General features: G+C 44.2%; 1 protein-coding gene and 2 long non-coding RNA genes across 10 annotated transcripts in view; 2 read left to right on the top strand and 1 right to left on the bottom strand.

Moving 5' to 3' along the window:
• Positions 1-12595, top strand: part of ZNF827 (zinc finger protein 827) — a 113578-nt gene extending 100983 nt beyond the window's left edge. For 2 of the 5 annotated variants that reach the window (XM_058420611.1, XM_040063951.2), the window contains 5 exons: positions 526-697; positions 2153-2319; positions 5244-5435; positions 5530-5707; positions 8490-12594. In XM_058420611.1, the coding sequence (XP_058276594.1) occupies positions 526-697; positions 2153-2319; positions 5244-5435; positions 5530-5707; positions 8490-9297 (1517 nt within the window). In that variant the 3' untranslated portion in view covers positions 9298-12594. Of the gene's footprint in view, positions 1-525; positions 698-2152; positions 2320-5243; positions 5436-5529; positions 5708-6981; positions 7128-8057 lie in introns of all 5 variants that reach the window. The other 3 variants (XR_009207833.1, XR_005700769.2, XM_040063954.2) reach the window with 3 other exon arrangements.
• Positions 1-26834, bottom strand: part of LOC120752616 (uncharacterized) — a 36846-nt gene extending 10012 nt beyond the window's left edge. For 3 of the 4 annotated variants that reach the window (XR_005700772.2, XR_005700775.2, XR_005700774.2), the window contains exons 1-4: positions 26751-26834; positions 23043-23206; positions 20952-21015; positions 11587-11642 (exon numbers count right to left, since the gene is read on the bottom strand). This is a non-coding gene — a long non-coding RNA (uncharacterized LOC120752616). The remainder of the gene's footprint in view (positions 1-11586; positions 11643-20951; positions 21016-23042; positions 23207-26750) is intronic. The other variant, XR_005700773.2, reaches the window with a different exon arrangement.
• Positions 17307-26809, top strand: LOC120752617 (uncharacterized). Its single transcript, XR_005700776.2, has 3 exons — positions 17307-17443; positions 18752-18879; positions 26139-26809. It is a non-coding gene; the product is annotated as an uncharacterized LOC120752617 (long non-coding RNA).

The following is a 26834-nucleotide window of genomic DNA, read 5'->3' as shown; positions in this document are numbered from 1 at the left end:
TTTCATCTGTTCTTTGAGTGAGTTTTTCATTAGTTTATTTTCAGAACTGGACAGTGTTCCCCTTTCTCCTACCCTCAGATTTTAATACCAGATCATCAACTATCAGCTCTCTGCAAGCGATCACATAGGCAACCCCAACAGTAACTAAGTCAAAAAATCAAATAAAAGATGCTGGGTAAAGGACGTAGTTGTAGACTATTAACCTGTTTCTCCACTAGCTTTGCTGCAGCTCCCCGAACAGCAGTTGCCCCAGTTTTCCAGTTTATAAACTTTTATATTATCCAGCTACAAATGGTAGAGCAAATTAAAAAAGCTTGCCCTAAACTACCTTCAAATTACTTGGGTTTTTTCTGAGTAATTGCTGTGAACTCCTATAAACTTCTAAAATGTCGAGCTTCCAAGCTACCTCATCCTGAAAGTCGCTTGGAGAAACCCAAAGGAATGCACGCTCGGTTACTGGCAGCTTTCAAAGCAGCTGCCTTCAGCCTGAGGTATACACTCACATCCTTCTGCTCCCTTTTTCAGAAGAGAGAAAATACAAATGCCACTTGTGCCCCTATGCTGCTAAGTGCCGCGCTAACCTGAACCAGCACCTGACCGTGCACTCGGTGAAGCTGGTGAGCACCGACACCGAGGACATCGTCAGCGCCGTCACGGCCGACGGCAGCGATGGAAAGAAGCACCCTTATTACTACAGGTGAGCACCCAGCGAGGGCTGTGCGCCGCGCCGCGCCCCGTCTCGTGTGACAGGGCCACCCTTCTGCTGCTGGGGCTTGGAGCCGTGACTGAAGCATCTGTCTTGCCCGTATCCGGCTTAGGAAAAGCAGCGAACCCCGGCTGGCTGCTTCGCGCTGTTTGACTTGGCTGGCCCTTGGGAAGGACTCGGGGGTTTGCTGTGGGGTTGCTTTTTTTAAGTGGTTTTATGAGGGAGCCGGGCTCTCAGAAGCCTGTCTAACTTTTTAAGCAGTGTTCCTCTAAGTTTTGTGTTTGGAAATATCCCGTCATGTGCACGGATTCACAGCGAATCTAAAGCTCGGTGCTTCCAGTTGTCTCCGACTGTTCCCTTGTCTTCGGCCAAATCTATGAAATCAAATAGCTTAAAGCATTATCAAGAATTATTATATCAATCTACACATTTCCTCTGTTTGCTAGAGGTATATACGTTCTGTGACCAACACGGTGAAAGAAAGAAAACCTTCAGGAGAATTTGCCTGAAAGGAATTGCCCAGATAAAACGATATCTAGATATTCTTCTTGTATGCGCTGTTGTGCACTCTGCAAACTGTGATGTGCACTCTGGTGGCCAAGCAGATTACCAAATCACTCTTACTTTGAGTCAAAGTGCCAAGAGCAGATTTAATTACAAAATCATAGAAGTAAGAAATAAATGAGACCTGCTGGATTAGATTATCTAGTACTTCCCCTTGGGAAAGCAAAATAGTGCCCTGGAGTATGTGCCTTTTCCAATCTTTCTGGCTTGTTTTAAATGTTAATGGCCTAATCAAAGCAAGAGGAGGACTCTGAGAAGAAAGTTAAATTAAAGGGTCCTTTCCACTGCCTCTCAGTATCACTCTGTTTATGTGCTGGCTGCAAAATCTGCATCCCTGCTAATTATTTGCATAGCTGAAGACTGCTGTTTTCCAGTCAAGCATAAGAAAGGTTTGAACCCATTTTTACTTGCTTACACTGAAACTGCCAGGCAGTTTTGCACAAGATCCCAGTTTGGCACGGGACCCATTCCAGGGCTCGAAAATCACTCCTGGAGTGTGCAGCAAGCTCTCTGTTTGTCAGTGTATCAGCTGTACTAAACATCTTGGCAAAGCTGCAGTGCCTCTTATTGCCCAAAGGAATCGGTTAGGTGATGCACAGCATCTGGAATCTGTAGTTTTTAATTAACTTTATGATTATTTAGCATCATTATAGCATGTACAGGATTGTTGCATTGTGCCTGCCCTTAATCACATTGGCATGGCCATCAGTTCAAAGGCAGTTCAGCAGACAAAAGAATTTTGCAGTGAGCACTGAGCAGAGAGGAAGAGCAGAAAACTGTGCTGTGAGTTTTCTCTTGCAAATTTGGGGAAAGGCAATAGGCTTCTGTTTGTGCCTTGGTTTTTGATATTTCTTTTTCTCTTGAATTCTCTTCTGCCTGCAGCTGCCACGTGTGTGGGTTTGAGACGGAGATGAATGTCCAGTTTGTCAGTCATATGTCCCTCCACGTGGATAAGGAGCAGTGGATGTTCTCCATTTGCTGCACGGCGTGCGATTTTGTCACTATGGAAGAGGCAGATATGAAGGCTCATGTCAACAACAAGCACACAGGTGATGATCCCTCTTTCCCGGCTGCAGTGATCTCTCTCTTCCTTGCTTTTTAGGTGCAACCTTCACACTTCCCATTAGCACTCTGCTTTCACTGAAATGCTTGCTAATTAAGGCCTGATCTCTCAAAGTTGAAGTGAATTGGACTCCAGCCAGGCAAATAATCTGGTAGTGCAGATCAATTTTCAAGCTTAGTGAAATAAATGAAGGACTACTTAGCCCTTCTTCCTATTCCCCTTATCCCCCAAATCCCCTTCCCTGCTGGAGTCAGGGAAATATTTCATTTGTTTTTCTGGTTTCCTATTTCATCAAAAGCCTGCTTTGACTTCAGCGATGATAAGGTGACTTTGAGGGCTAATTGTGCATACCTGGCTCTAAGTCTGAAATAAACATTAGGCTGAGCTTTGCTCCTCGCTGTGTTTGCCCCCACAGCCCATCAGTTTGGAATTTCACGCTGATGTTTAGTTGACACTGTGATTCAGCCATACCATAAATGTAGTTTATATTAAATAGCAGAACAAGTCATGCTCACTCCCTGGTCCTGCTCACGTGATAGCCAAGGATAAGAGCAACAGGAGTTTTCAAACAAGCTCCATATGCTTAGTCCAACTAATGAAGTCTGGCACAATTTAAGGAGAAGAAAATTGGAATCCTTTTCATTAATTTTTCTTATAAGACCAGGCAGAAGCATTTTTGCTGCTACAAACTACTCACAGTTGTATTTACAATACGGAACCTGATTGCATCCAGCACAACTTTTTCCATCGCTGAATTGCTTTTCTTGTCCTACCAGGAATAAAACTGGGAAAACAGGTGGGATGAAGAGGAAGGAAGAATATAGTACAATTGGTTGTGTTCACAGATACATAAGCTAAATGGAACTACAGAAATATGAACTACTGGGAAGCTCTCAAGGGATTTTATGCCAGCTCCCAGCACTACTTCATTTCATAAAGAGGAGTTGAAGGCAAATGAGAAACACCACCCATAGCCATGTGAACAGCCTCAGAGCTCAAAAGTGAGCTGTGCTCTGCTGTTTTTTCCTATTGTGGCTAAAAGATTGAAACTGCTACTTGTCCTTTGGAGATAGGCAAAACCCCCTTGCTCTTTCTTCACCCTGCCCAGCTGAGCCCCTCAGCTGGTGATTCAGCCAAATGCTCACACATATGGCAAACACAGAGTGAAAAATAGAATGGGTTTTCTGGGTCACTTGACTCCAGTTCCGCATCCTGTGATGTTACCAGGTCATAAAGGGACTGTTTGTGAGGATATGGCATATGCCTTCAAAGAAGTGTCATTGTTTTAAACAAACTATTTCGAGACACAGGCAGCTGTAGACTTTCTTGCATTAAAGATTAGGGACCCTTTTAAAATTTGCAGTGTGTGTCGTAGTGATAATCAGAATACACATACATTGTTCTTGTCCAGAACTGCCCTCTGTCTGAAACAGCAGTCTGCCTTTCTCTTCCTCCACCTTTCATCCCTCCTTCCACAGTATTTATTCCCTTAGTACATTTCTGGAAAACAATACTCTGCCCTCTAACTGTACACTGAGCCTTTTCCTATATGGAACACAGTTTTCCTGCTGTACCAATCCCTCACTGCATATGTTCTTGCTGGAAGCCCTGCTCTGGACATATGCAATCACAGCTGTACATGCTGAAATGAAATAAGCAGTGGTGGCAGTGCAAACCAGCAGCAGCTACTGGGAATAGGTCACACAATAACATTCTTTGATCACATTTACTTTCCTTGAAAACTCCCCAACACTGATTGCTCATATTCATGCCCTGTTCTGCTCAAATTCTACTTTTGTTTTCCTTGACTGTTTCCAACCTAAGCACTTCTCATTTGTAGCAAAAATTCTTGTTACCGACCCTTCAGGTCATGACCTTGTTCTCTGTGCTATTAAATTTCATTCCATTTGTATTACTCTTGTCCCCAAGGTCAGTGAACCTTTCTGTATGATATCCAGTCATCCTCCCTATCGGGTCATCAGATTTCATTAGTGCATTCCTACGTTTTTATCTTAAAGGTGCCACTCATCAGTTTAAAGTTAAGTACACAGGTGCTGCTGTTTGCAGAGGCCTTGATCAGGGGATTGTATCACATGGAGAATTTGAAGTTTTAGTGAAGTCTCCTTTTAACACAGCGCTCATTGAACCAGGACATGGGTGGGAGGGAATAATTTGCCTATCCTTGCCTCCCTGGCTCATGTCAGTTCTCATATGGGAACTCTCCCTCTTGTTCAGTTCTAGTGTGTGATGGTGTTTTGGATTTGGACTTCACACACTTATTGCACACATAAGCAAGCTCTCATGCTTGCTTTCTTTCATAAAGAAACCCTATCTCCAGGTCCAGCTAAACAACATGCTTTTCAATTCTTTTTGGAAAGAGATCCTAATAAAAACATATAAATCTTGAGACCACGCTGTTACCTCTGCAATAATTACAGAGGACACTCTTCAGAACAGTGAGGGAGATTATTCTCCTTCACCCTTCATCCAAAATTTACTCACTGGACCCACATAAATGGAAAGGTGAGGAAGGTTTCACTTGGACCAGTAGGTACTTTTGGTTTCTGCTCCTCAAACCTACAGAAATTCTGTTTTCTCTCTGAGTGACAAGCTTTTGAACTCAGAGTAATCAAAGTGTTTTCTTGTGATTTTTTTCAGTCCAGTGATGAGGTAGAATTGCACGATCCCTTTCCACTACCATCACAGAAACACTCAGTTGCAGGATAAGCTGAGAGATGTACTGTAGTTAAACAGTAATAAAAAAGGAAGGAGGCCCAACAATGGTTTTTTAATCAGCTCAATTAATTTCAGACTTGTTTTGAATTTGAATAAGTACTTCTTGAAGTTTAAAACAGAATCATGGAGACTCCATCTAATCTGTTGAACTAGTGATTGCTCTTTGTTTTTCAGCTGAAGAGAGGAAGACACCCAGTGAGTCTAACAGTCCATCTTCATCTTCGCTGTCAGCACTGAGCGACTCTGCCAACAGCAAAGAAGATGCAGATATAACCCCAAAAAACAAGGGATCAAACAACTTGCTGGTCATTTCTGTAGTGCCTGGTAGTCAGACTTCAGTGAACACTGAAGAGAAGTCAGAGAAAGGTAAAAAACTTGTTTAACAAATGGAAACTCTCACTCTCTATGCAGTCAGCCTGGCCACAGTGTAAGGACTAAGTTCTCCCGTTCTGTTTTTCAGTCTTTGAATGTGTTTTCTGTAACTTTGTCTGCAAAACAAAAAATATGTTTGAGCGTCACCTGCAAATCCACCTGATCACACGGATGTTCGAGTGTGACGTGTGCCACAAGTTCATGAAGACACCTGAGCAATTACTGGAGCACAAGAAATGCCACACTGTCCCCACCGGTGGGCTCAAGTAAGGAAAGCAAGTACACAAACTTTTACTGTGTTAAGCACCCTAATACTGTGGGGGTAGGACAAACGGTCAGTCAGAAAGGGTTGGTTAACTAATAATTCTTATTTGGGGCTTCCTTGTATTTAGATGACCCAAGGCCTGTCCTTGAGGCTCTCCTACAGCAGTAGCGGAGCTGTAACAAACTGTGGTCCTTTCCCCGTTGAAGTCAAAGAGGAGACAGTATGTGATGGGTCCTACAGAGAACGAGGCAGTACTGCAAAGAGCTTTTGGGAGAATAAGGGGTTTTTTCACAAAGCATCAGGGCAAAAAGAAGTACCCAGCACAGGCTCTGTTTGGCATCTGGCTCAAAGAAACTAAATCCTGTACAGCCTCTGCAACTAGGTATGAAGTTACAACCTTAAAGGTTATAGCCTTTGTATACTCAAACCCAAGGTGTCCAAGAATGAATAACTTGGATGCTTTCTGCTTTGTTTGCAGAACAACAATCACTATTGTATAAATTAACATGTGAAGAGTAATCTAGATTTTTAAGATAAAAGCCCTTTGGTTTTGGCTGTGGTGATGTCCTTTAAGATCTTTTGGTGCAGAGCAGTGTTTCTGGAGGATGGGTGTGCCCTTATGTCAAAGTCAGACCCCTGAGGGAAGGAGGGACTGCTGGGGCCATACGCCTGCTCTCTGGGCAGGCAGCGTGATGCTATGAAAGGGGCCCGTCCCTGGTCTCTGTCTGGTCCAGCTGCTGCAGGAAAAAAGGCTGGAACCACTTGGAGCCCCGCTAGGCTCCAGCACAGGGCTCCCAGCTGCTGCTCTCTTGCTGAGCAGGCTGATGTTTTCGGTGCTCTGTGGCTGGGACGTGAGGAGCGCGCCACGTCCAGCCTCACCGCGCGCAGCTCCCTCGGTTCGTGCTGCAGCTTTGGAAAACTGGTCCTGTTTGCCAGGCAGCCTCTGGTCCCCAGCTCAGTAGCTCCACAGACTGGGATCTGTGGTCACTTGAGATGAGATGACTGAATCTGGGAAGAAGACCAAACTGAGAAACAAGCAGTGTGTCAGAACGACGGGATGACTGCCTTGGACACACAGACCAGTTGTCTAATGCACATTTGGTTTAAGCTGCGTAAAATCTGTTCTGTTTACCAAGGAAAAACCAGGACCGTAATATGACTCAAGTCTTCCCGACAGAATGGGTTTCTCTGTCTATATTCCTGCCCAACTCAAGTAATAATTAGGTTCTTTGAAAGCTGCATCTAAGAAAAAGCTCTGATTTATTTTTTTTTAAGGCATCCAGAAGAGCCTGAAGAGATCTAAGTAAATTGTATTTTTCTGTCTCCTGTTTGCTGTGGGAGAAGAGAAAAAAAAACATGATTCTTCCAGCTCCAGGTCAAAATCTGAGATTCTGATCCAGAGAGCACCCAGCCCAGGAGAGGTATGTGTGCATTGACAGCCAAGTCCTCTGGTGAAAGAGATAATCACATTAGAAGCCTCAGTGACAGGCTCCCTCTCTGGATCAGAGTACTTGACGTGCATCAGGAAATGTGTCCAGGTGTTTTAGTATCTCTTTGTCCTCCTGTTATTACTCGCTTTCCTCAAAAATCTCTCGATTAACTTGTAGAATAATATTACACCTGTACGTGCAACCAGATGTAGCAAGGAAAACACGCAAAGGGAGAGAGAGAATCTCAGCTTAGAAATTATCCAAAATGCCAGAACACGATTAGCAGACCTGCCAAACAGTGAATGCAGATGTGTGGCAGCTAGGGATGTTGGAAGACAGCAGCCAGCTGCTTTAGTTGTCAGTTTTTATCCAGGCCTGCTCTCTGAGCTCAGCAGTTCCATGTGGAAGGTGCATGCTTGGTTCAATACAGCAGAGATCCCTGTCCCCACCAAGTTCCTCTCAGCTGCACCAAGCAACAGTGGGTGTGTTTTGGGTATGGTGGGTGGCTAGGCTTGTTCAACGTGCAGCTCAGGCTTCTTTCCAAACTTCCATGAGTCCCTCCTCTACCCTTCTTGGCCCCTCCTGGCTCAGGAACTGGGGTGAGGCCCTTTGCCATGTCCACCCAGGCCAGACGCTTGCTGCTGTGAGGAAGCAGAACCCACATCCTGTTCCTACACAGGAGCAATTCCTGCCATGGCAGAGGCGGCTGTAGGCAAACGCTGCCAAGCACACGCCCCTTTCAGCGTGGCTAGCTCATCCCCCAGAAATGGGAGCCCCTACAAATCATCCCAGCAGCCTGCCTTTCAGCTGCTCCTAGCAGGATACCCAGCAAGCTTTTTGTTCAAGGTCACATAAAAGGGAATTCCTGAGCTTTTGCTGTACGTGTGGTATTACAAGTTTATTCCGTCTTTACTTAAACAGCTGCTTTCATACTCATCCGTAAACACTCACTTTAAACCACTTCTTAATGGAAAAAATGGCCAAAGTGACTCCGTGCAAACACTAGGAATCGTTACACAAAGTACCCGTGCAGCAGTCACCCACCCTGCACTCCCCGGCCTGCTTTGGGGGAAGACCCCGTCAAGGTAAGCCAGGAGATTAAAGGGATGCTCCTTCTGAGTGAGTCAGTGTTTTCCTAGGAATGCCATTAAATGGGCAAACCTCCTCTAGGCAGAGATGAGTCAAGGTGAACCAAATATTGGAAAGAGGCTTCACAGGGAGAACCGAGTGCCTTTTTCTCCTCCTTAGTAGGTCAGAGAGGGGCCGAGTGCCAGGGCTAGAGCAGGAAGGCAAGTCTGCGCGCCGAGTGACTCCTCTTTTCTTTGTCCCTGCCCCTCCTTGCTGTGTTGCCAGGTGCCCGTTCTGCATCTACTCCACGAACCGCCCCGCAGCCATGGAGTGCCACCTGAAGACTCACTACAAGATGGAGTACAAGTGTCGGATCTGCCAGACGGTGAAAGCCAACCAGCTGGAGCTGGAGATGCACATCCGAGAGCACCGCCTCGGCAACCATTACAAGTGTGACCAGTGTGGCTACCTGTCCAAGACGGCCAACAAGCTGATCGAGCACGTGCGTGTCCACACCGGCGAGCGCCCTTTTCACTGTGACCAGTGCAGCTACAGCTGCAAACGCAAAGACAATCTCAACTTGCACAAGAAACTGAAGCACGCTCCACGCCAGACCTTCAGCTGCGACGAGTGCCTGTTCAAGACTACCCACCCTTTTGTCTTCAGCCGCCACGTGAAGAAGCACCAGAATGGGGACTGCTCCGAAGAGGAGAAGAAGGGCCAGTACTCGACCTCCAAGGAAGCCGGTCCGCTCCTACCGGTGAACAGCTCCAGGAACCTCCTGTCACCCCTCTCGGTGATGTCTGCCTCCCAGGCTCTGCAAACAGTAGCTATGTCAGCTGCGCACGGCAGCGGGGCGGAGCCAAACCCGGCAGCGAAAGCCTTGGCCATCAACGGCGCTTCCCTGTGCTTTGATAAATACTGGAACTCAGAGTTTGCCCACCTTATTCCTTTAACAATGTTTTTCCCCAAAAACCACTACGATCTCACATTCCATCCACCCAGACCTCAGACTGCACCGGGGGGTGCCTCTTCACCTAAACACTCCTTCCTTGCCTACCTTGGACTAACAGAAAGGGCAGAAACTGTCTGAGGGCAGTTGCGTTCTGTACCAAAAATCCCCCAACCGACCCAGCAGGTTACACATTGCTGCAAAACGTCGCCCCGAGAGGTAACGAACACTTGTACTATATCATTAGTAAGGTTTAGCAAATGGCTCTGTGTGTATACTTATTGCATTGACATGAAAGCTGCTTTATTAAATCTCCAAGAGGTGACCTACTGCATACTTCTACCTTCAGAGGCATGTTCCCAGTACTCTTATCTAAGAAACTATTTTGTCTTGTTAAGCTGAAAAAAAAAAAAAAAAAAGGAAAAAAAAAGAGTGTCCTTCTTGGCAATCAGCACTTGTGAGATGACATATTGATGCATTTTATTTTTGGGCTTTGTGTGCGTGCGGGCGCGTGGGAGAGGCTGCCTGTAGTGTGCCGTGCCATTGCTTTTGCACATCCCTTGGATTGGCTTATCTGATCATCCTTCTTTTCCCCTTTGCACACACTGGCTCCCTGCCTCCCTCTGAACCGTGGAGCTGTAGAAGGAGCGCTGTTTGGGGCGGGGCGGGGGGAGAACCGGTGTATTATTTCAGTGCTGTTTGCAGCTTCCTTTACTTGTTTGATGCCTTGTGTTCAGTTGTCGAGGTCTGAGGATTTGGGGTAGAACTGGTGAGGGAAAAAAAGTTGCTTTCAGCACTGCAGGATGAGAGCATGACGACGACAAGAGTGTGTATGTCCACACACACACAGCAGGCCCGCTTCTCAGCTCTTACACAGGTGTGACAAACACCTGCCTCTGAGCCACAGCATACATCTTTTGTTTTAAAAGGGCATATAAATATTATAGATATATACTGTATTATGCAGTGGTTACCTTTCAGTTTGCAGGAACAACTTGTATAACTAGAATTCTACGGTGGGAAAAAAAAATAAATCCAACAAGGGGATTTAAAAAAGGGTGTATGGATAAATTCTGGGTATAAATACTCAGACTAAAAAAAAAAAAAAGGCAGTTTTGCACAGTGCTTTAGTCTTGCACTAGTTTGTTTCTCACTTGCAAAAAAAAAAAAAAAAGGAAAAAAAACAAATTGTGGGCTGAAGTTAACAAGACTGTTTATTTGAAAAGGTACCAGTAACTTCTTTGAAATATAAAGCTATAAAAAGATGCTTTTGGAATCATAAAGTTCTCTTTTATACCCTCAGTATTTTGATTGTACTTGCAAATTTGAAAGTCCTCTCGCTCCCCTCCACATCATCATAACACTTTATTCCTTTCTGTTGATGGCAGACAGAGTGTGTCCTGCTAGGAAGCTTAACTTTGTACTTATTTAATGCTCCTACTTGTGGTCATTAAAATGACATGTTATATGTAGCACTTTATTGCAGGAAGAAAAAAATGCAGATTGGTTGTATAACCTTTGTTAATCTCCAAATGCCAAGAGTGATCTTAATGCAAGAGAAGCTAACTGACTGTTAATTGATTTCTTCTGTTCCTTAGACAACTTAGTATGTAGGAAGAAAGACTGGGATTAAAAGCACTCTGTTTTACAATTGGAAGTATAAAATGTGAAGCATTTCAAAATGATCGTGTGACATGCAGGAATGCCTTCATACTGAATTATTGTTTTCCATGGTGTCTCTTGGATTTGGACCTGGCTGTCTTTTAGCAGCTATTAGAACTGTCTGACCCAGCTTTTGCCACAGTCCCCTCCCTGTCCCTTGGCCCAGCCACTGCAGGAGGTGCCCTGAGTCACATCTTTCATGCTATCTCTACCCACCCTCGTGCTGTCCTGAAGGAATTTCCTCTGCAGGCTGTTGTGGGATGGGGGGATCCCACCACCCCTTGTTTGTGACAGCAGGAAAGCGACGACCCACTTCAGGAAGGCATTTCTTGTCCACGAGGGCTCTTGGCCATATGGACAAGAGAAATGTAACTCAATCTTCATTAGTTCTTAAATGAAGCTTGTGTAGAAAGACTTTCTGGATGCAAAACTTGCATCACTTTAACCTATTTGCAAGATTCCTACATTTGTTTTGTACTGAGATGGCCAAACATTCTCCACTGTCATGACCAAATTCTTCCTGTTTGTGGAGGACTTCCTCACCTGAGCGCTCCCGTCACCATACTGAAAGCTAGTTAGAAGGGGGAAACATCCGAAATCCTAGCAGGTTATCATTTGGCATCATTAATTACAGGACAGAGAAGTCTCACCATTTGTTCACATTCCAGCAGACAGTTTTGGTTCTAATGAGCGCTTGGCTGTCCTGTCTATGCAGTGAAGAAAATCCATCTGCTCCAAAGTGCGTGTAAACCTTTGCAAGCAACTTACCTAACTCAGGGCCCTGCTCACCATGCTTTACTCCATCACAGCTCCTGCTCACCTCCCTGGGAGTACAGACAAAATAGAAAATACTGTGTTGGTAAGTACTCAGAGCATAAAACAGTTACTATCTCGACAGCATGAAATCTGCAATCTGTATCCAGCAGCTCGACCAGTTCTGTAAAACACTCCACACATCTCTGACCACAGCACAGAAAACCAAACACTCCCAAATCAAAAAGCTTGTTTTTCACACCAGCTACAGGTTAAAGTACAGCTGCCCAGGAGGAAGAAGAAGGAGGGGGAATGTTACAACAGCAGGCCCCTGTATCTAAACCAAATGGCAGATTAAATGGGGCTGGAACTTCCAAGAATGAGCTGCCCGCAGGCGACCCCCACGTGTTTTGACCATGTTCCACTGCACCAGTATCTGACCTGGCAACATTTAGTGTACCTGGGAAATTTGTTTAGCACTTTGGAAAGGATAAACTCATTCTTTCTGGCAAGTTATAGAAGTTTTCTCTGTAAGGAAAAGTGTGTTAGGAGGTTTTTATTTTTTTAAGAAAAAAAAAAAAAACCACTATTTATCAGAGCTCTTGCATATTAAAATAATTTGTTTGCAGTTCAATACTAAAGACAGGAACGGTCTCCAGAGGTTCCCCCTAGTGATTAATGACCAACAGTTCTGATAAATTCCCCCCACCATAAAGGTAATTTCATACTGGTTTTCACTATGCATTCTTTAATGAAAGCTGGCGTGTTTTTCCATTCAGTAATTCAGTTAAAGTTCTCAGCACTTTTTTCTTTTTTTTTACTTGTTGTATTATGTTCAAATATCATTCTGTCAAGGTTTATGTACATTAATAAAAATTTGTATTGTATAAAGCTTTTTGCATTATAAGGCTGTACAGGGTCATTTTGACAGTAACTGGTATATTTCTTTGCATCTTATGTTGCATTGCCAATTTCTAGTGTATCCAGTTTGGAAGTACAATATACTCTAATTAAAAAGGTTGGCTATATTCTGGTTTCTTCTGGTTTTCCTTCCTCTCTTTTTTCTCACCTTAAATATATTTAGAATCGGTTTGGAGGGAGGGGGAAAGGATTCTCCTACAGGACAAGATGATAACATCTTCCCTTTCTTCTTATCAATGATATTAATCTTCAATTTTGAAGTTGAAGAGGAAAGCTGTGGCTCTCACTCCTGATGAAATACAGCAGAAGAAATACAGCAAATAGTCCTAGGACAGCTCCAGGACTTCACTCTGAGGACTCTGTGCTTGAAGCAACCTCCCAGGTCAGTTCTGCAAGGGGGATAATTCCTCTTCTGTGCACTCTGCTCAGTCATGCATTTCAAAAAAATCAGATCCTTATTGTAATAAGTTAGCCAAGACTCCATTCTCTTCATGCGGGAAAAGCCAATTCTTTAGTCCCATCACTTATTTTATACAGTTTTCACACACCTCATGTGCAGCACCCCATTGGCTGGCAGTTTTCTTACTACTTCATTTTTGGTCAGAAGATGATTTTTGTGTAAGGGTTAAGGTTCAGGTTGTTTACATTTTTCCTTTATCAGATCTCATTGCCACAGACGCACTTGTTTTTCAACCCAAGAACAGGTGGTTGTGTTAAGGAACCTTTCACACCACGATTATTCTTGCATGGGATCTTGCAAATTGCTTAACTACATTTGGAAGAGATGCCAGGCCAGCTATTAATTTAATGGAGCAGGCCTGATTTTATGAGACCTTTCTTTTCTAATTCCTCTACCTGTCACAACATCCTCTCATTTTTTATTAATTTAAAAAAACTCGTATGTTCTGATGTTAAACCAATCTGCATCTTATTAAGGCCATTACCGGTTATCTATTAAATATGGGACAAGATACAAAAAAAGCCCAATTACAATCAACAAAACTTATTAAATCAAATCATGTCACTGACACAGGGTCTCACAGCATGAGAAAAACGGAATTAAAGTCCAGTGTCTCTAGGGGAAATTGAGATAAATGACCATTGCTTTAAAGTCCAAATAGTTGAGGCGCAGGAGAAAGCCCATTAGCTGGAAATGTTGATCTTTGACATCACTGAATGTCTTTTTGGGAGCCTGGAACGGGGAATAGCTGAAGAAGGTTGGTAGGAACACTCTACCACGATGATGACAAAAGGCTTTTGTTGACAAGTTTCCTCTGTAAGTCTGCAGACACAGCCGTGCTCTGGCACTCCCACCTTTGCTCTGTTCTGATTACAGAGGCTGGGTGGTGGTGAACTCATTTCTCCTCTCACTGGGCCTCATTTCTCAGAGGCAACTGATGCCTGATCAAAAGATTAGATGACTACTTTTAACCTGTTGGTGATAAAAACACATGCTTATCTTCTCTTTAAGTTAATGAATCAATAAGGCTTTGCTGTTGTACGCTCAGTTGTTGTACAACTAGGCTTTCCTGTACAACTTTGTTAGGCTTTGCTGTTGTACAACTCTTTTTTCCAAATTTTAATGTAAATATTGCATTATTCAAAATTATTTGTTGTCTTAATCTTTAATGTACATATTGCATTATGTGAACATTCTTAAGATGTTAAATTCCCCCTTTTTGGTTTTGTTATGTTTTTATGAGATGGATGTATTTTAATTATGAGTATGAAGGGAACATCAAAACAGTACAATATATGTAGTGAAACCAGAAACTTACAGCAATCAGGAATAATTCAAATAACAGACATAATGAATAATACATGTGAAATTAGGTTATTAGCAATCTCTGACATTCTGTACCATCATCCCAGAGTCTGCAAACAGTTGACAAACCTCATATCAGTGAAGAACTGGATAATCATCTCTAGAAAATGATTCCCAAGCTCACTTCAAAAACAGGTCCAGCTGTCACATCAATTGGTTCAAATTGCCAAGTCAAAGTGATTAGAGGATTGTTTTGGTGCAGAAAACACCTGGGTCTGTTGGCACATTTCTCATCCAGGTAGAGCTAAGGCCTGGTCACCACCTAAGCTCTAACTATGAGAGAATTCCCTAGACATATTTTAAAACATGGCTCTTAAGGATCTTGGGGTGAAAGACTAATCTAATAGCTGGTCTCCTCCGAAATTCCCTCAGGATAGGGATGTTCTGAACACAGCAAACTTCTGTACCAAGGACTGGGACTGCATCTGCTTACTGAGAGTAAAGGTCACAATACCATCAGTTCAGAGCAGGCTTTCGACAAAGCTCACATATTGTTTCTTGGAACTCTGAAAAATACTTAAAAATGATGAGGCAGCGCTGGGTCCAACCACCGAGCCAGTGCAGAGATTGCAGATGCATCTAGGAGATGCATGAGCAGCTGGAGAACAAAAAAGGGTCCTGGAATGACACGTGCCTTGTAGACAATTACACACAACGAGATGGTAAAGTACATGAAAAGCTGTAAGACAATAATACCAGCTTATGAATAATGCCTATTATCCTATCAGCAAATTCACACTATGTAATTAATATTGTCACAGCAGACCTCACGTTTGAGATGGAGATGGGTCAAGCCACAGACTCTTGTCTAGTAACGTGAAAAGGTCCCGGTTTATTCTTCTTTATAATTCAGCCATCCTGATCTGAACTACTCACTGATCTTTGACTGCAGCAACCTCCCACCACAGGGCTCTTTTGGCAGACTCTGGTTATTTCCACTAGAATACGACTGCAAGCGTTCCCTTGCTGCCTCTGACCGTAGGCTTTCGCCTAGCTGGGCTGTGACTGCAAACTCGCAGCAGATTCCTCACAGCACTGAGTGTCTCTCCCATTTGCTCAGTCTTCTTGTCTTCCCAAACCATTTCTTCAATACTTCCAGTTCCTTTTTCCTCAAGATCTTCCCCAATTAGCTAACCCATTCTTTTAATCATGCTCATAACACAGCTGTGATTTTATCAGGGATGAGGTAGTCTGTAACTTTTTCTCCTAAAAATATATCAGTCGTAACTCTCTGAAAAAGTTGAGATAATATATTCCAGACATTCGTGTATCTCTAACAGTAAAATAAAACAAAAGAAAACACTGAACAGCTCACTAGTAAAGTTATAATAACTCAGAGTGCATAACACTCAAACCTGGCATAAACTACTTTTGACAGCGATAAAGCTTAACAAAGTGAGCTCAATAGACCTCTGCCCTAAAAGGACTTTATATTAATAAAATGTAGCTCAATTATGACCTCAGTAAAATAGAAGGTACACTTAAGAAAACTCAAAGTTAATGATTACTAATACTGAATACAATGGTGATGATTATATAAAACTGGAATAAAACATTGTCTAAACTTAATAATACTGAAACTTAGCAGACATGAAATTTACAAGATGAACTTAACAGAACTTGGCCTTGCTTAACTTAACTGAAGGTAAGAGAGCATATTATTGGGCCTTAACTAAACATAACTGCAAATTAGTAGTTTTAAAAGTTATAGATACAAGATGTAGCTTATTCTACTGTTTTTGACATAAAAATAAAATGAAAAAGCGAACAATCCATAAGAGAAATAACAGCACAATGGTCTACTGGAGGGCTAAAAGTCGCAACAAACATATTAAACTTCAAAGTAATTTAGTTATGAGGAAAACCCACGGAAACTGCAAATTTCATGGAAACTGCCAATTTAGGGAGACCTTTTAGAGTGCGGGATTACTGAAAAAAGAAACATAATGTCGTGTAATTTGGCAGACTGCTGAACAGCTGAGTAGCTTCTTGCAACTGGATTTTGTGTCATTTCATCTGGCAAATTTGTTAACATCCTTGTTAAAGAAATCAGGCTATGTTGAAATCTTTGACAGGTGATCAGGCACTACATTTACGACCTTCTATCTCTCCAGCAACCGTACTGCTGTAAAAAGTTAGCATTCAGTCAGAAAACAAAATTAACTTTTAAAAAACACTGTTAAATTAAGTTAAAGAAACACGTTTTCAAGGCATTCAAACACAACGGGTAAGGCTTCATTTAAACAGAGGTGGTCAGAGCCCACTCCGCGCTGGAGCCGGGGCTCTGCTGCCCGCAGGGAAAAAGGAGAGAGAGAGGGGAAGAGAAGGAAACCTCGGGCGCTGTCCCTGGCAGCTGCCGCGGGCCAAGGGAACAGCAAACGCCGCCGTGCCGTGCTCACAGCCGCAGGGATGAGATCCTGCACCCGGCACCGCCCGGGCAGCGGGGCGGTGGGGCCGGGCGGGCCCGGGGCTGCCGCATCCCCGTCCGCCCCAAAAACACCGCGGGAGAAAAACGGGGGAAAAGCAGCACAAAAACCCTCTAAAGGGCGCATATAGCGAAAGGGGGAAAACCCCTTAAACAAGTACAGACAAGGTTAAAAAGGCACAAAGCGCTTGCGGCTCCCCTCCGCCGGCCCGGAGCCCGGGAGGGAGCGGCACCGAAGCCTTCAGCTCCGGAGAGGAGCCGCCAGCAGGAAGCGCGCTCCGCTCCCTGCCGTCCGCACAGCTCCCGCTGCAGGGTTCCCTGTGGAGCTGCGAACCGAGCGGCGCCCGGGGCTTTTCTGGAGGATGAAACTCACCGGGCGGAGCCGCCGCGGTTTCCCGGGAGCGGCCCGCGATCCCTGTGGTGTCCCGTGTCCCTGTGGTGTCCCCGTGTCCTGTGTCCCCCCGGAACCATTGTGCAGCGGTGCACGCGCAAAGGTTCCGCCTGCCGGCTCTTTGTTCGGGTCCGCGCTCGGCTCGGGCCGGGAGCGGCTCCAGGGCGGCGTTTGCGTCTGCGGGAATTGGCCAGCGGAGATGGCCCGGATCTTACCCCGTGTTTAAACTCTCACTCTGGACCTAACCCCGGCGGCCCGCCTGCGGACTTTGGCGCCTATGCGCTCCGCGGCGCGGCTCCTCCCCGGCGCGGTGCGTATCCTCACTCTCCGCGGCGCGCATCTCCATCGTTGGCGGCGCGGCTCTTCCGCGGACTCCCCACGTCTCAGTGGCCGCGATGCCGTTTCGGTCCATGCTCCCTCTCCCCGGCGGCTCTTCCCGGGAGCTGCGTTTGTTTGTTGCTGTGTCTGTTCCTGCGTTCGTTTCTCTGTTTGTCTCTGTGCGCTCCCCGCTCGGTCCCGCTCCGCCGGCCGCTTCTCGTCTTCGTGCCTTTGGTGCCGTCCCGCGGCTGGAGCCGGAGCCGGAGCCTTTGGCTCCTCTGTGCATTCGCCGCTGGAGTTTCCCTTCGCTGCGGGCTCTGGGATCGCGGCTCTGGGTTCCGTCTCTCAGTCCCGGCTCGGCCGGGCCCGGGTCCTTTTCCGCCATCGCCTCGGGGCATCAGTTAGTGATAAATCAGCCGAGGCTCCATCCTCTTCATGCGGGAAAAGCCAATTCTTTATTCCCGTCACTTATTTTATACAGTTTTCACAGACCTCGTGTGCAGTACCCACTGGCTGGCGGTTTTCTTACTACTTTATTTTTTGGTCAGAAGGTGATTTGTGTGTACGGGCTAAGGTTCAGGTTGTTTACATTTTTCCTCTATGGGTTCTCCTGGAACAGATTTCATTGTTTACACAGATGCACTTGTTTTTCAACCCAGGAACAGGTGGTTGTGTTAAGGAACCTTTCACACCAGAATTGTTTTTGCATGGGACCTTGCAAATTGCTTAACTACACTTAGAAGAGCTGCCAGGCCAGCTATTAATTTAATGGAGCAGGTCTGATTTTATGAGGCCTTTCTTTTATAAATCTTCTACCTGTCACAACAGATCCTTAAGCAGTAGGTTGCTCTTGCTTGGAAATAGCCGGAATGAAATCAGGAAAATTTCCTTAAAGATGAGCTAAGCAGTGAAGGAAAGAACACAGTGCACTAAAACATTGTCATGAAAATAATTTTTTTGTAAAAATATTGTGTACTCATTTTATCAGCATTTTTGAAAAACCTTTTTTTTTTTTTTTTTTTTTAACCAAAGATTATTGGAATAATTAAAATGCAGAGAGGATAGTAAAGAAGAAAACCCTAAGAGCAGACAAATATCCAAGAAGCCAATGTACTATTGACTCCACTGAACAAGAAAAGATACTCAACATCCTAAAAGGAAGTTAGACTACTTACACACTAAGCAAGGAAAATAATCTGGGTGTTCATTAGGTAACATTAATATATCTGAGGATAATTCTTAACATTAAATACATGTGGGCAGTGTTAATGTCTACTCAACTGAAAAAACCTCCCTACAGGTATTTCTACTGAGGTGTGGATACTAATTTTCAGGGCCTCTATCAGTAACTTGTACATGTGTTGGAATTCACTGCTCCTCTTCTGCTGCTGGCTCCTTAGCTGGAAGGAAAGCTTTCACACAGAGTTGGTAAGTCATGGTGTCTCTCAAGGAGACGTGGTGTCTCTCTCTCTCTCTCTCTCTCGCCACCCACGCTGTATTTGTAACAGAAAATAGACAGTGACACTCTCTGTGGAGTTCTGTGCACTAGACATAAATAGTTATCCCAGCAATTCAGAGGCAATCATGCAAACCATGCCCAGAGCAGCTGTGGCTGCCCCATCCCAGTGAATGTTCCAGGCCAGCCTGGAGGGGACTCTCAGCAATCTGGTCCAGTGGAGGGTGTCCCTGTTCACGGCAGGAAGGTTGGAACTGGATGACTTTAAGGTCCCTTCCAGTGCAAACCATTCTGTGATTCCATGAAGAAGTGGCTTAATTGTTTAAATAAGTTCTAAATCGCCAAAACCAGACTGCAGAATTACTTAAAATAAACTGGGAGGGACCTGAATTATCTTACTGAATTATCCTGACTGCCTAAGTAGTTATGTTTAACTACTTGCAGTTAAGTGCAAGTCTTGTAGAAGCTCCAGCCCTTGAGTCATTTGTAATAAGCTTTTGTTTAGAAGATCAGGCCCAGTCTCAAGGAGAGCATAAACTGCCTGCAGTCATCCCCTGCAGTTTAGTCTGCCAGCAAACCCCCGTGTGCACCCAGACAGGGGTGTTAGTGGGACCTGCTGGATGTGAGAGGAGCTCACATCCAGCTGTAATACAGAGGCTGTAACAGTGTTGGGGACCTGTGTGATTTTCATCAATTAACTCAACTTTCCCTAGTCTGTGTTTTCTTCCAATGATATTGCAATATCCTCATGGGATTACAGGAAACAGCTCCAGATGTGTACTCCCCTTTCACCAAAACAAAAAGTGTCCTGTTTGCATTCCGAATCTATGTACATTTTTAATATATATTTTAAAAAATAAAATCGGCTTTTTTTTAGGTAGTTATTTCTTAGAATCCTACATATGCCATGGTCATCATGAGCCCAGCAGAACAAGGCTTTAAGAGAGAATTGGGAGGGGAGGGGAGAAGGACAAAAAGCCAAACCAGACCACCAAACCAACAATTTTCTGTAACATTTCACTCTTTGGGAGGGTTTCTCTACAGTGGAGGGGATAGCATCACTATGCAGAGCCGTATTTTAAGATCCTTGTTGTGTTAAAAATACATCAGTTATGCTCCTAACAGACAGACATCTGCATTATATCATCCACCATCTTCTCTGCCGCTAATTGGCCTCCTTGTTGACAGGTCTCAGCAGCAAGGTTAAGTGCTGGCTGTAAAAGCAGTGTAGCCTCTTGCCCTGGGGGTCAGAGCTCAGGCAGACCGTGCTGGAGCCTGCATGGCCTCCTTTCCCTGCTATATATTTTCTGGGAGCTAATAAAACACCAGGGCAATCACTCCTGCCCGGAGTCTGCCAGCCGCCACCGTGCCTGTGGAGCTGCAGCAAATGGAGCTCAGCAGCACAGAGCACTCAAGGAGTCTGCAGAGGAAAAAGGCACCAAAGTTCTGAAAACTCAGAGGTGCAATTAAAAAATCCCTGAACTGACAGCTGACCTTGAACACAGGCAGCCAATGCCTCGGTGTCCAGCAGAGCCCTTGGAAAAGGGATGGGGCCACACCCTGCCTGAATTCCCAGGTTCCATTTGAACCAAAGACTGCGAATTTCCCTGGCTGCTGGGCTCCGTGCAGAGCAAGGGAACATATCCTAGAAAGCCTTCCACGTGGATGCCAGGCAGCATGCCCCCCAAAAACCCCAACAACTGTACAGGAGAAGGGCAGAGCATCAAGTGATAGTATGGCACTTACTTTTGCAGCCTGTGGCAGCCTGTTTCCCTGTTTAAAATGGGGAAGGGCTTTCCATGCTTGATTGTGCTTTGTTTTGGGTTTCTTTGTAATTGTTTCATTTCCCTCCATCCTAATCATTATAAAAATCAACATATGGCACAACTCTAAAAAAAAAGTCAAGCCCCCACCCCCTGGTTTTTTTCCAGTTTAGGCTATAGTTAATGAAAAGACTTCAGGTTTGTGTAGTAGAAGTTCCTCTCGTGTTTGCGTTTAGTTCTGCTCTACTTCACTTTTCAGACCTCTACTTTCTATCACATACCTTTCTGTTTCCAGCATTTCACTGGAAGTGTAAACTTTGGATTGTTACTCTTCTGGGAACGTGCCTGTTTAAATAAAGAATAGAAAAATGTTCTCTCGCTGAGCCCCCAGACCTTCGTGCCGATGTCTGCAACACAGCCTAAAGTGACCAAACCCAAAAATAGTCCTTGCTTCCTGGCTGGTCAACAAAGCATCAAATACTTTCTCGATTCTTTCCCTGCTTTTTAAGCCTGGAATGTTCATTCACTCGCCAGGCCAAAGAGTTTGTTTTTTAAGAGATTTACCAGGAAGCCATTTGGGAGGGTCAAAGCCCTAACGAAGGTGCTCACGCATGGGTGAGTAGGACTTTGGAGCCACAGATGCAAGACTTTATCCATGAATAGGAACATGCTTCTCCCAGCTTGCTCTCACTGCCTCAAGTTGCCACAAATTACCACATGAGCCTGGTCTAGGCCCTGGAACCCGCAAAATAAATTAAGACAAACGATCTACATCTGGCGTTCCTCAGTTGCAGGGATTAACACTTCCCTGGTATCCAGACTTCCAGTACATAGTGTGCAATTGCATTCCAGCAGAGTTTTAGCAACAAAAATCCCTGGATCTTTCTTTTCTGAAACTGAGAAAAACATTTCAAATGGGAAGGGAATGTAAGTAAAGATAAAGAGTGGCAGGAAAGCTCCTTCCATCAGCAGGGTTCTGAAATAATATGAATACATTGGTGGCTGTCACTCATGCCAGTGACACTTTTTAAATCTACCAGAATAGCTCTATTCACAGGTGTTACCAGAGCAATGTGAATATTTGGTAAGCAAGCACTAGGAGTTAATGTTTTTATACTTTATACTCCCTATTTTTAATGGGACTGCATACCCAGAACTTAATGGAAAGATCTAAATGTAATGTCCCTGGGATTTAAAAATATGCACCACAAGTTTTAAGTTGACATTTCAATTAAAAAAAAATAAGATCCATTTATATGGTGATACTGTGATAAGATTGCATCAGTCAAGCTTCATTCCTACTCAAAGTGACAGATTTCTCTAAGTCAGAACCAGGAAATTCAGTCCTCCAGCAACTCCAACCAGGAAAATATAACTTAAGAGTGAATTTGGGCACTTCACAAAAATTAAGCTATCGTGTTTCAAGGATAAATGCATTTCACAGAATCCTATAATCATTAAGGCTGGAAAAGCCCCTCCTTTTGTTATTAATGAATTTATTAAGACTTTTTTTATTATCTTTCACAGGGAAGGCCAGATTGAGTTGCAGCTGAGCTTTCGCCTTTCTAATTTTCTCTCTACATGACCTAATGACATCTTTGTACTTTTCTCCTGAGCTGCCTGCCCCTTCTTCCAAATGTCAGAAATCCTTTTTCTTCCCTGAGTTCACCAAAAGCTCCCTATTCAGCCAGGCCAGTCTTCTTCCCCATCCTCCCACTGTTACTATCCTGTGGCTGGTCTACTGAAATTAAGAACTGCACTCAACTTTTGTGTTTGCCATTCAGCCCAAGTCACGTGAGTGTTGCCATTAGTGTTTTCTGTCACCTAATCAATAGCTTGTCAAGATCCAGGCTCTTACTTGGTGGTAGACTTCAAGAATCCTCCACATTTAGAGAGCCAGAAGAAACTGGATGGGGCATGGTCTTGAACTGTTCGGAAAATCCGTTTCCCATTGAACTTTTTTAGTTTCTTGGGCTAATCTAAGAGAGGAACTCAGACAATTCAATAGTAGTGACACCAGATATAAATAAAAAGATCCCCCAAAACTGTCACTGGCAGCCAAGAGGCCAAGACTCTGAAATGTCTAGTGGGAATGCTTCCTAACCTGACAGAAGTTTGCATGGTTCAAAGCTTGCTCTTGGCACTGCCAAATGACCAGGGACTGCCTCCTCCCATCTCATCTGCCAGTTCATGACAGGCCAAAAACTCAGAAGAAATCCCTTGGCTCTGCAGCTCTTTCTAGAACCCTCAAAGAGCCAGGCTACTTAGCTCTGACTCCTCTGAGATCTGCTGTCTGTAGGTACGTTGATGTTGAATTTGCTGTGCAAACACCGAAAGCCAGAGAACTTCCACCACAGCAGAAGTGCACGTACCTGGGCTGATCTTGCTCTGCTCTTGAAGAGGGCGGAGTGCTTGTTGTAACAAGTTTCAGTGTCATAGCAAACTCGAATCAATTATCTTGCTTCCAGTGTAAGACTGCCAAGTCCCTCATATCATCACAACCTTTCTGACAAGGGACTTTCTGAAGACTCCTTTCCTGTAAACAAAAAAGGCAAAAGCACTTACCCAAGAACACAGTTAATACTGTCAGTCAAGCCAGGTGACATCTGACATCTTACACCATCCCAAGGATGCATTCAACTTGAATTCTGATGGTATCCTTGTTTACCCTTTCCCTCCTGGCTATAAAGAGGACAGCCACCAAAGAAAGCTACCCTCAAGGAAAGAGAACCTCCACCTCTTTCAGAGGTCTTTGAAAGATCTCCCAGCAAGGTGAAGGAACCCAGGGAAACCTTCGAGGCACAGGCAGAGACTGCTGCTAAGTGCAGGGAAAAGTCTCACCCCCTTTGACTGCAGCAGGCAATCTGGGACAGCAGGCAGGGGCAAGAGCAGACAGCAGCCTCTCCTCACCCTGTCCATCTCCCCAGCCCGGGGAATCTCCCGGGTTCTTGGCAATTAGCACCATTAGCACGGCTTCTCTTGCTGATGGACAATCAGGCACGTGCCAGAAGCCCATCCAGTCTTCAGCTCATTCCAGGGAGGACCTGAGATTGACAATAAAACTCTCCAGGAATGGAGAGGCAGGAGTTTAAAACTCTAATCAAAGACCTTTGGAGGGTCCTGAAACCAATCTTTTCACACCAGCAAGCTCAGTATGGTTGTGCCCTGACAGAGCCTGCAGGTTTTGGGCATGAGAGGTGCCAGAAAACAGATTAATGCAGCTGAATTAGGAAATGGGTAATGCATCCTCCATGTCTCATAGGCTGGCCACAAAGCAACTGGTTTTTATCTTAATGTATAAGGCGTGGGAGTCAACCTCGAGGTACTGCAGTTCAAAATGTGGTTCTTTTTTCCTGATAATGATCAAACAGAGCACTGTAATTCAAACCCACATCCCAAAAAGGTGAGCAGCAGCCAGCCTTACCAACTGCTCAGGGCACCTGCTGCCAGTGATCTACCCTCTCCCTTGCACAAACAAGGCCAGAAGATGAACACCTTCTTTAAGTAATTCCCCTTCCTCATTCCCTGCCTGCCCATCTCGGTTCATCTCTGCCCATATCATATACACCTTCAACTATTCAGGATCTCTTTAATTCAAAACGTGAATTAACATAATTACACTAAATACCACAGCGCAGCAACTTTTTAAACACATCAAAAACAATGTTTTTTTTTTTTTTTTTTTTTTATGAAAAATCTGTAGACAACTCAGGTCAGCAGCCAGATTAAAACAAACCAGTCTTTCTGAACAAAAGGTGCTCTTTCTAGAGAGTTGGGCTCATTCATTACCTCCAGATTTAATGGGCTGCAGATTCCTCAGCTTCTGGAAAATGCAATTTGACAGTTTGCAGAGGAAGATTGATTTTATTTATACACATCTATAAATAAAGTCTCCACACTGTGGCACCAGCCAGTCAGATGCATGATATAACTTCGGCACCTCTTGAAGAGAAACAGCCAGGATTTTGGGCAAGGGACTATAGTGTGGATCATTTTCTAGCTCCAGATGAAAAATGCATTTTCCCTCAGTTAGCAGTGGTGAAGAGGGCGGCGCCTGTGAGGCACCGCTGCCAGCATTGCCCTACCAGGCTAGAAACGGGTCTTGCCAAAAAGTCACAAGACACAGATGCAAAGATACAGAGTGGAAAGAAATGAAAGAGAAGTGGGACTTTGTCCTTAGTAATGACAAGGTAACATGGATTTCACCCCAGCTCTAGTAGCTTTCCATCTACAAGGAGAAATAAGGAAAAGGAGAAAAATACACAATAAAATTCACTGTGTGAATCATACAATACACCTTCATAAGAATCTAAAAGTATGAGCAGGAGGAAGCTTTGAAGAATGCATAGTTTTAGCAAGGCCATGCCACATAAACAAGATATCCAGGCAAAAAAAAAAAAAAAAAAAAAAAAAAAAAAAAATTGTGAGATGATCCAAATGGGTTTTAATCTGTTTGGGCTACAGAAAACAGGTTTCCTGACTAAGAGAATGCTTTGAACAATTAACCACAAACAGACCTCTTCAAAAAAGTTATGCCCTTAAAGCTATTTACACAACAGCTGGGACTCCTGATTTTCCCAGCCCTGCTTCTTCTCCAGTGACAAAACATTTTATATCCTCAGTAGCTCTTGCCCACTGCAAAGCAGTGAAAAAACCCTTGCCAAGAAAAGTCAGAAACGCAGAACCCTGAAGGAAATGAGACCTGAGACAATTGATTTAGGACTCTGCTCACCATTTTTTTTCCCAGGTTCCAAGCAGCCCAATACACTTCCAAAGGACCAGGGAACAGTTTGGCACATTGAGGAGTGGGGAAAAAAAGATGGTAACAAGTGGTTGTTCTTTTTACCTCAGCTGTAAATCTGAGCACAACACCCAGGGCACAGCATCAATTCCAAACAAGTGCAGGCAGATATACAACGTGCTGCTTGCCCTGATCAAGCCACAGAGCAGCACAAAAAAAAAAAAAAAAAAAAAAAAAAGGCTCTCTAGCAAGACAGAAAAATACTCAAATCTGTTGTAAGCAGTTCAGTTTTAAGGGGGTCTAAACTCTCCTAACTCCAGAAAAGCAACACCACTACCTAGACAGAGTAAAGCCCACCCACAGTCGCAAACAGAATTCCTATAGGAGATGCAAATTTCAGCTGGTAATGTGAGCTTTTTTAAGGAGCAGTGTGGTGCAAGAAGGCTAAAGACCAGGAGAAAATATACTCAAATCAGCCAAAACAGAATCTTTGATAGGGGCAACATGATAGTTATATCCTGGTGAGTTTTTAGGGAGAAATAAAGAGGCTCTGAAGAGGCACAGCTCTCCCCATGTGAACCATCCAGGAATTTTATAGTAGGCAATCTCATCTAGCAGCACCGTGATTGCTTTGCTCTAAGTCCAGCCAATCCAGTGATGGACCAACCCAAAATCTATGGGTTACTTCGTGCCATGCTTGGTGCTTTATTCCTGTATGTTTTGACAGATTTGTACGAGGAAATTTGAGGACTGACAGCAACTCCCCGTGCTCCTCGAAAGGATTCATACCATGAAGAACCACAAAACCATCTGATGCCAGAAAATACAAACCACACAGACCTTGAAACCTCCCTTTCTGCCACAAGAACTCAAGCATGCTCCAGACCAGGAGCATGAACTGAGACACTCTAGAGAATCATTTGTCTCTTTTTTTCACAGGATGTTTTACTTGGGTCTCAAGCCCCCTAGAAGGGAAGGCAGAAATTATGTATCCATTAGCATTTGCCATGATTCATTTGGCCTCAAGCACAAGAATGGGTTTTTTTAATGCAGAAAGTGTATTGTTTTTCCTGTGTGGCACTGCTTGACTACATCATATGGAGGAATGAAAGCAGGATGCCCAATCAGGTACCAAGCATCACTCAAACCCACTAATATTTACAATTCAATCTCTGATCAACCAGTCTTGGTTGTGAAAACTCAACTGTGGTTCAAAAAAACCAAACCTAAACACACACACACACACACGGGAAAAAAAAAGTCAACCGAACTTCAAGAGCTCTGAATCCACCAGAGGATAGTTAAAGGATTAGTAAAAGGAGAACAAAACCAAACTCACCACAATTCAGCACAAACAACAAACCAGATAAAGGCAGGGAACATCGGCATTGCTCTTTCAAAGCAGTGACTCTTATGACTGGTA

This window comes from Hirundo rustica, chromosome 5 (assembly GCF_015227805.2).
Source record: "Hirundo rustica isolate bHirRus1 chromosome 5, bHirRus1.pri.v3, whole genome shotgun sequence".
Classification (NCBI taxonomy): Eukaryota; Metazoa; Chordata; class Aves; order Passeriformes; family Hirundinidae; genus Hirundo; species Hirundo rustica.
This window is presented reverse-complemented; position numbering and strand designations above follow the sequence as displayed.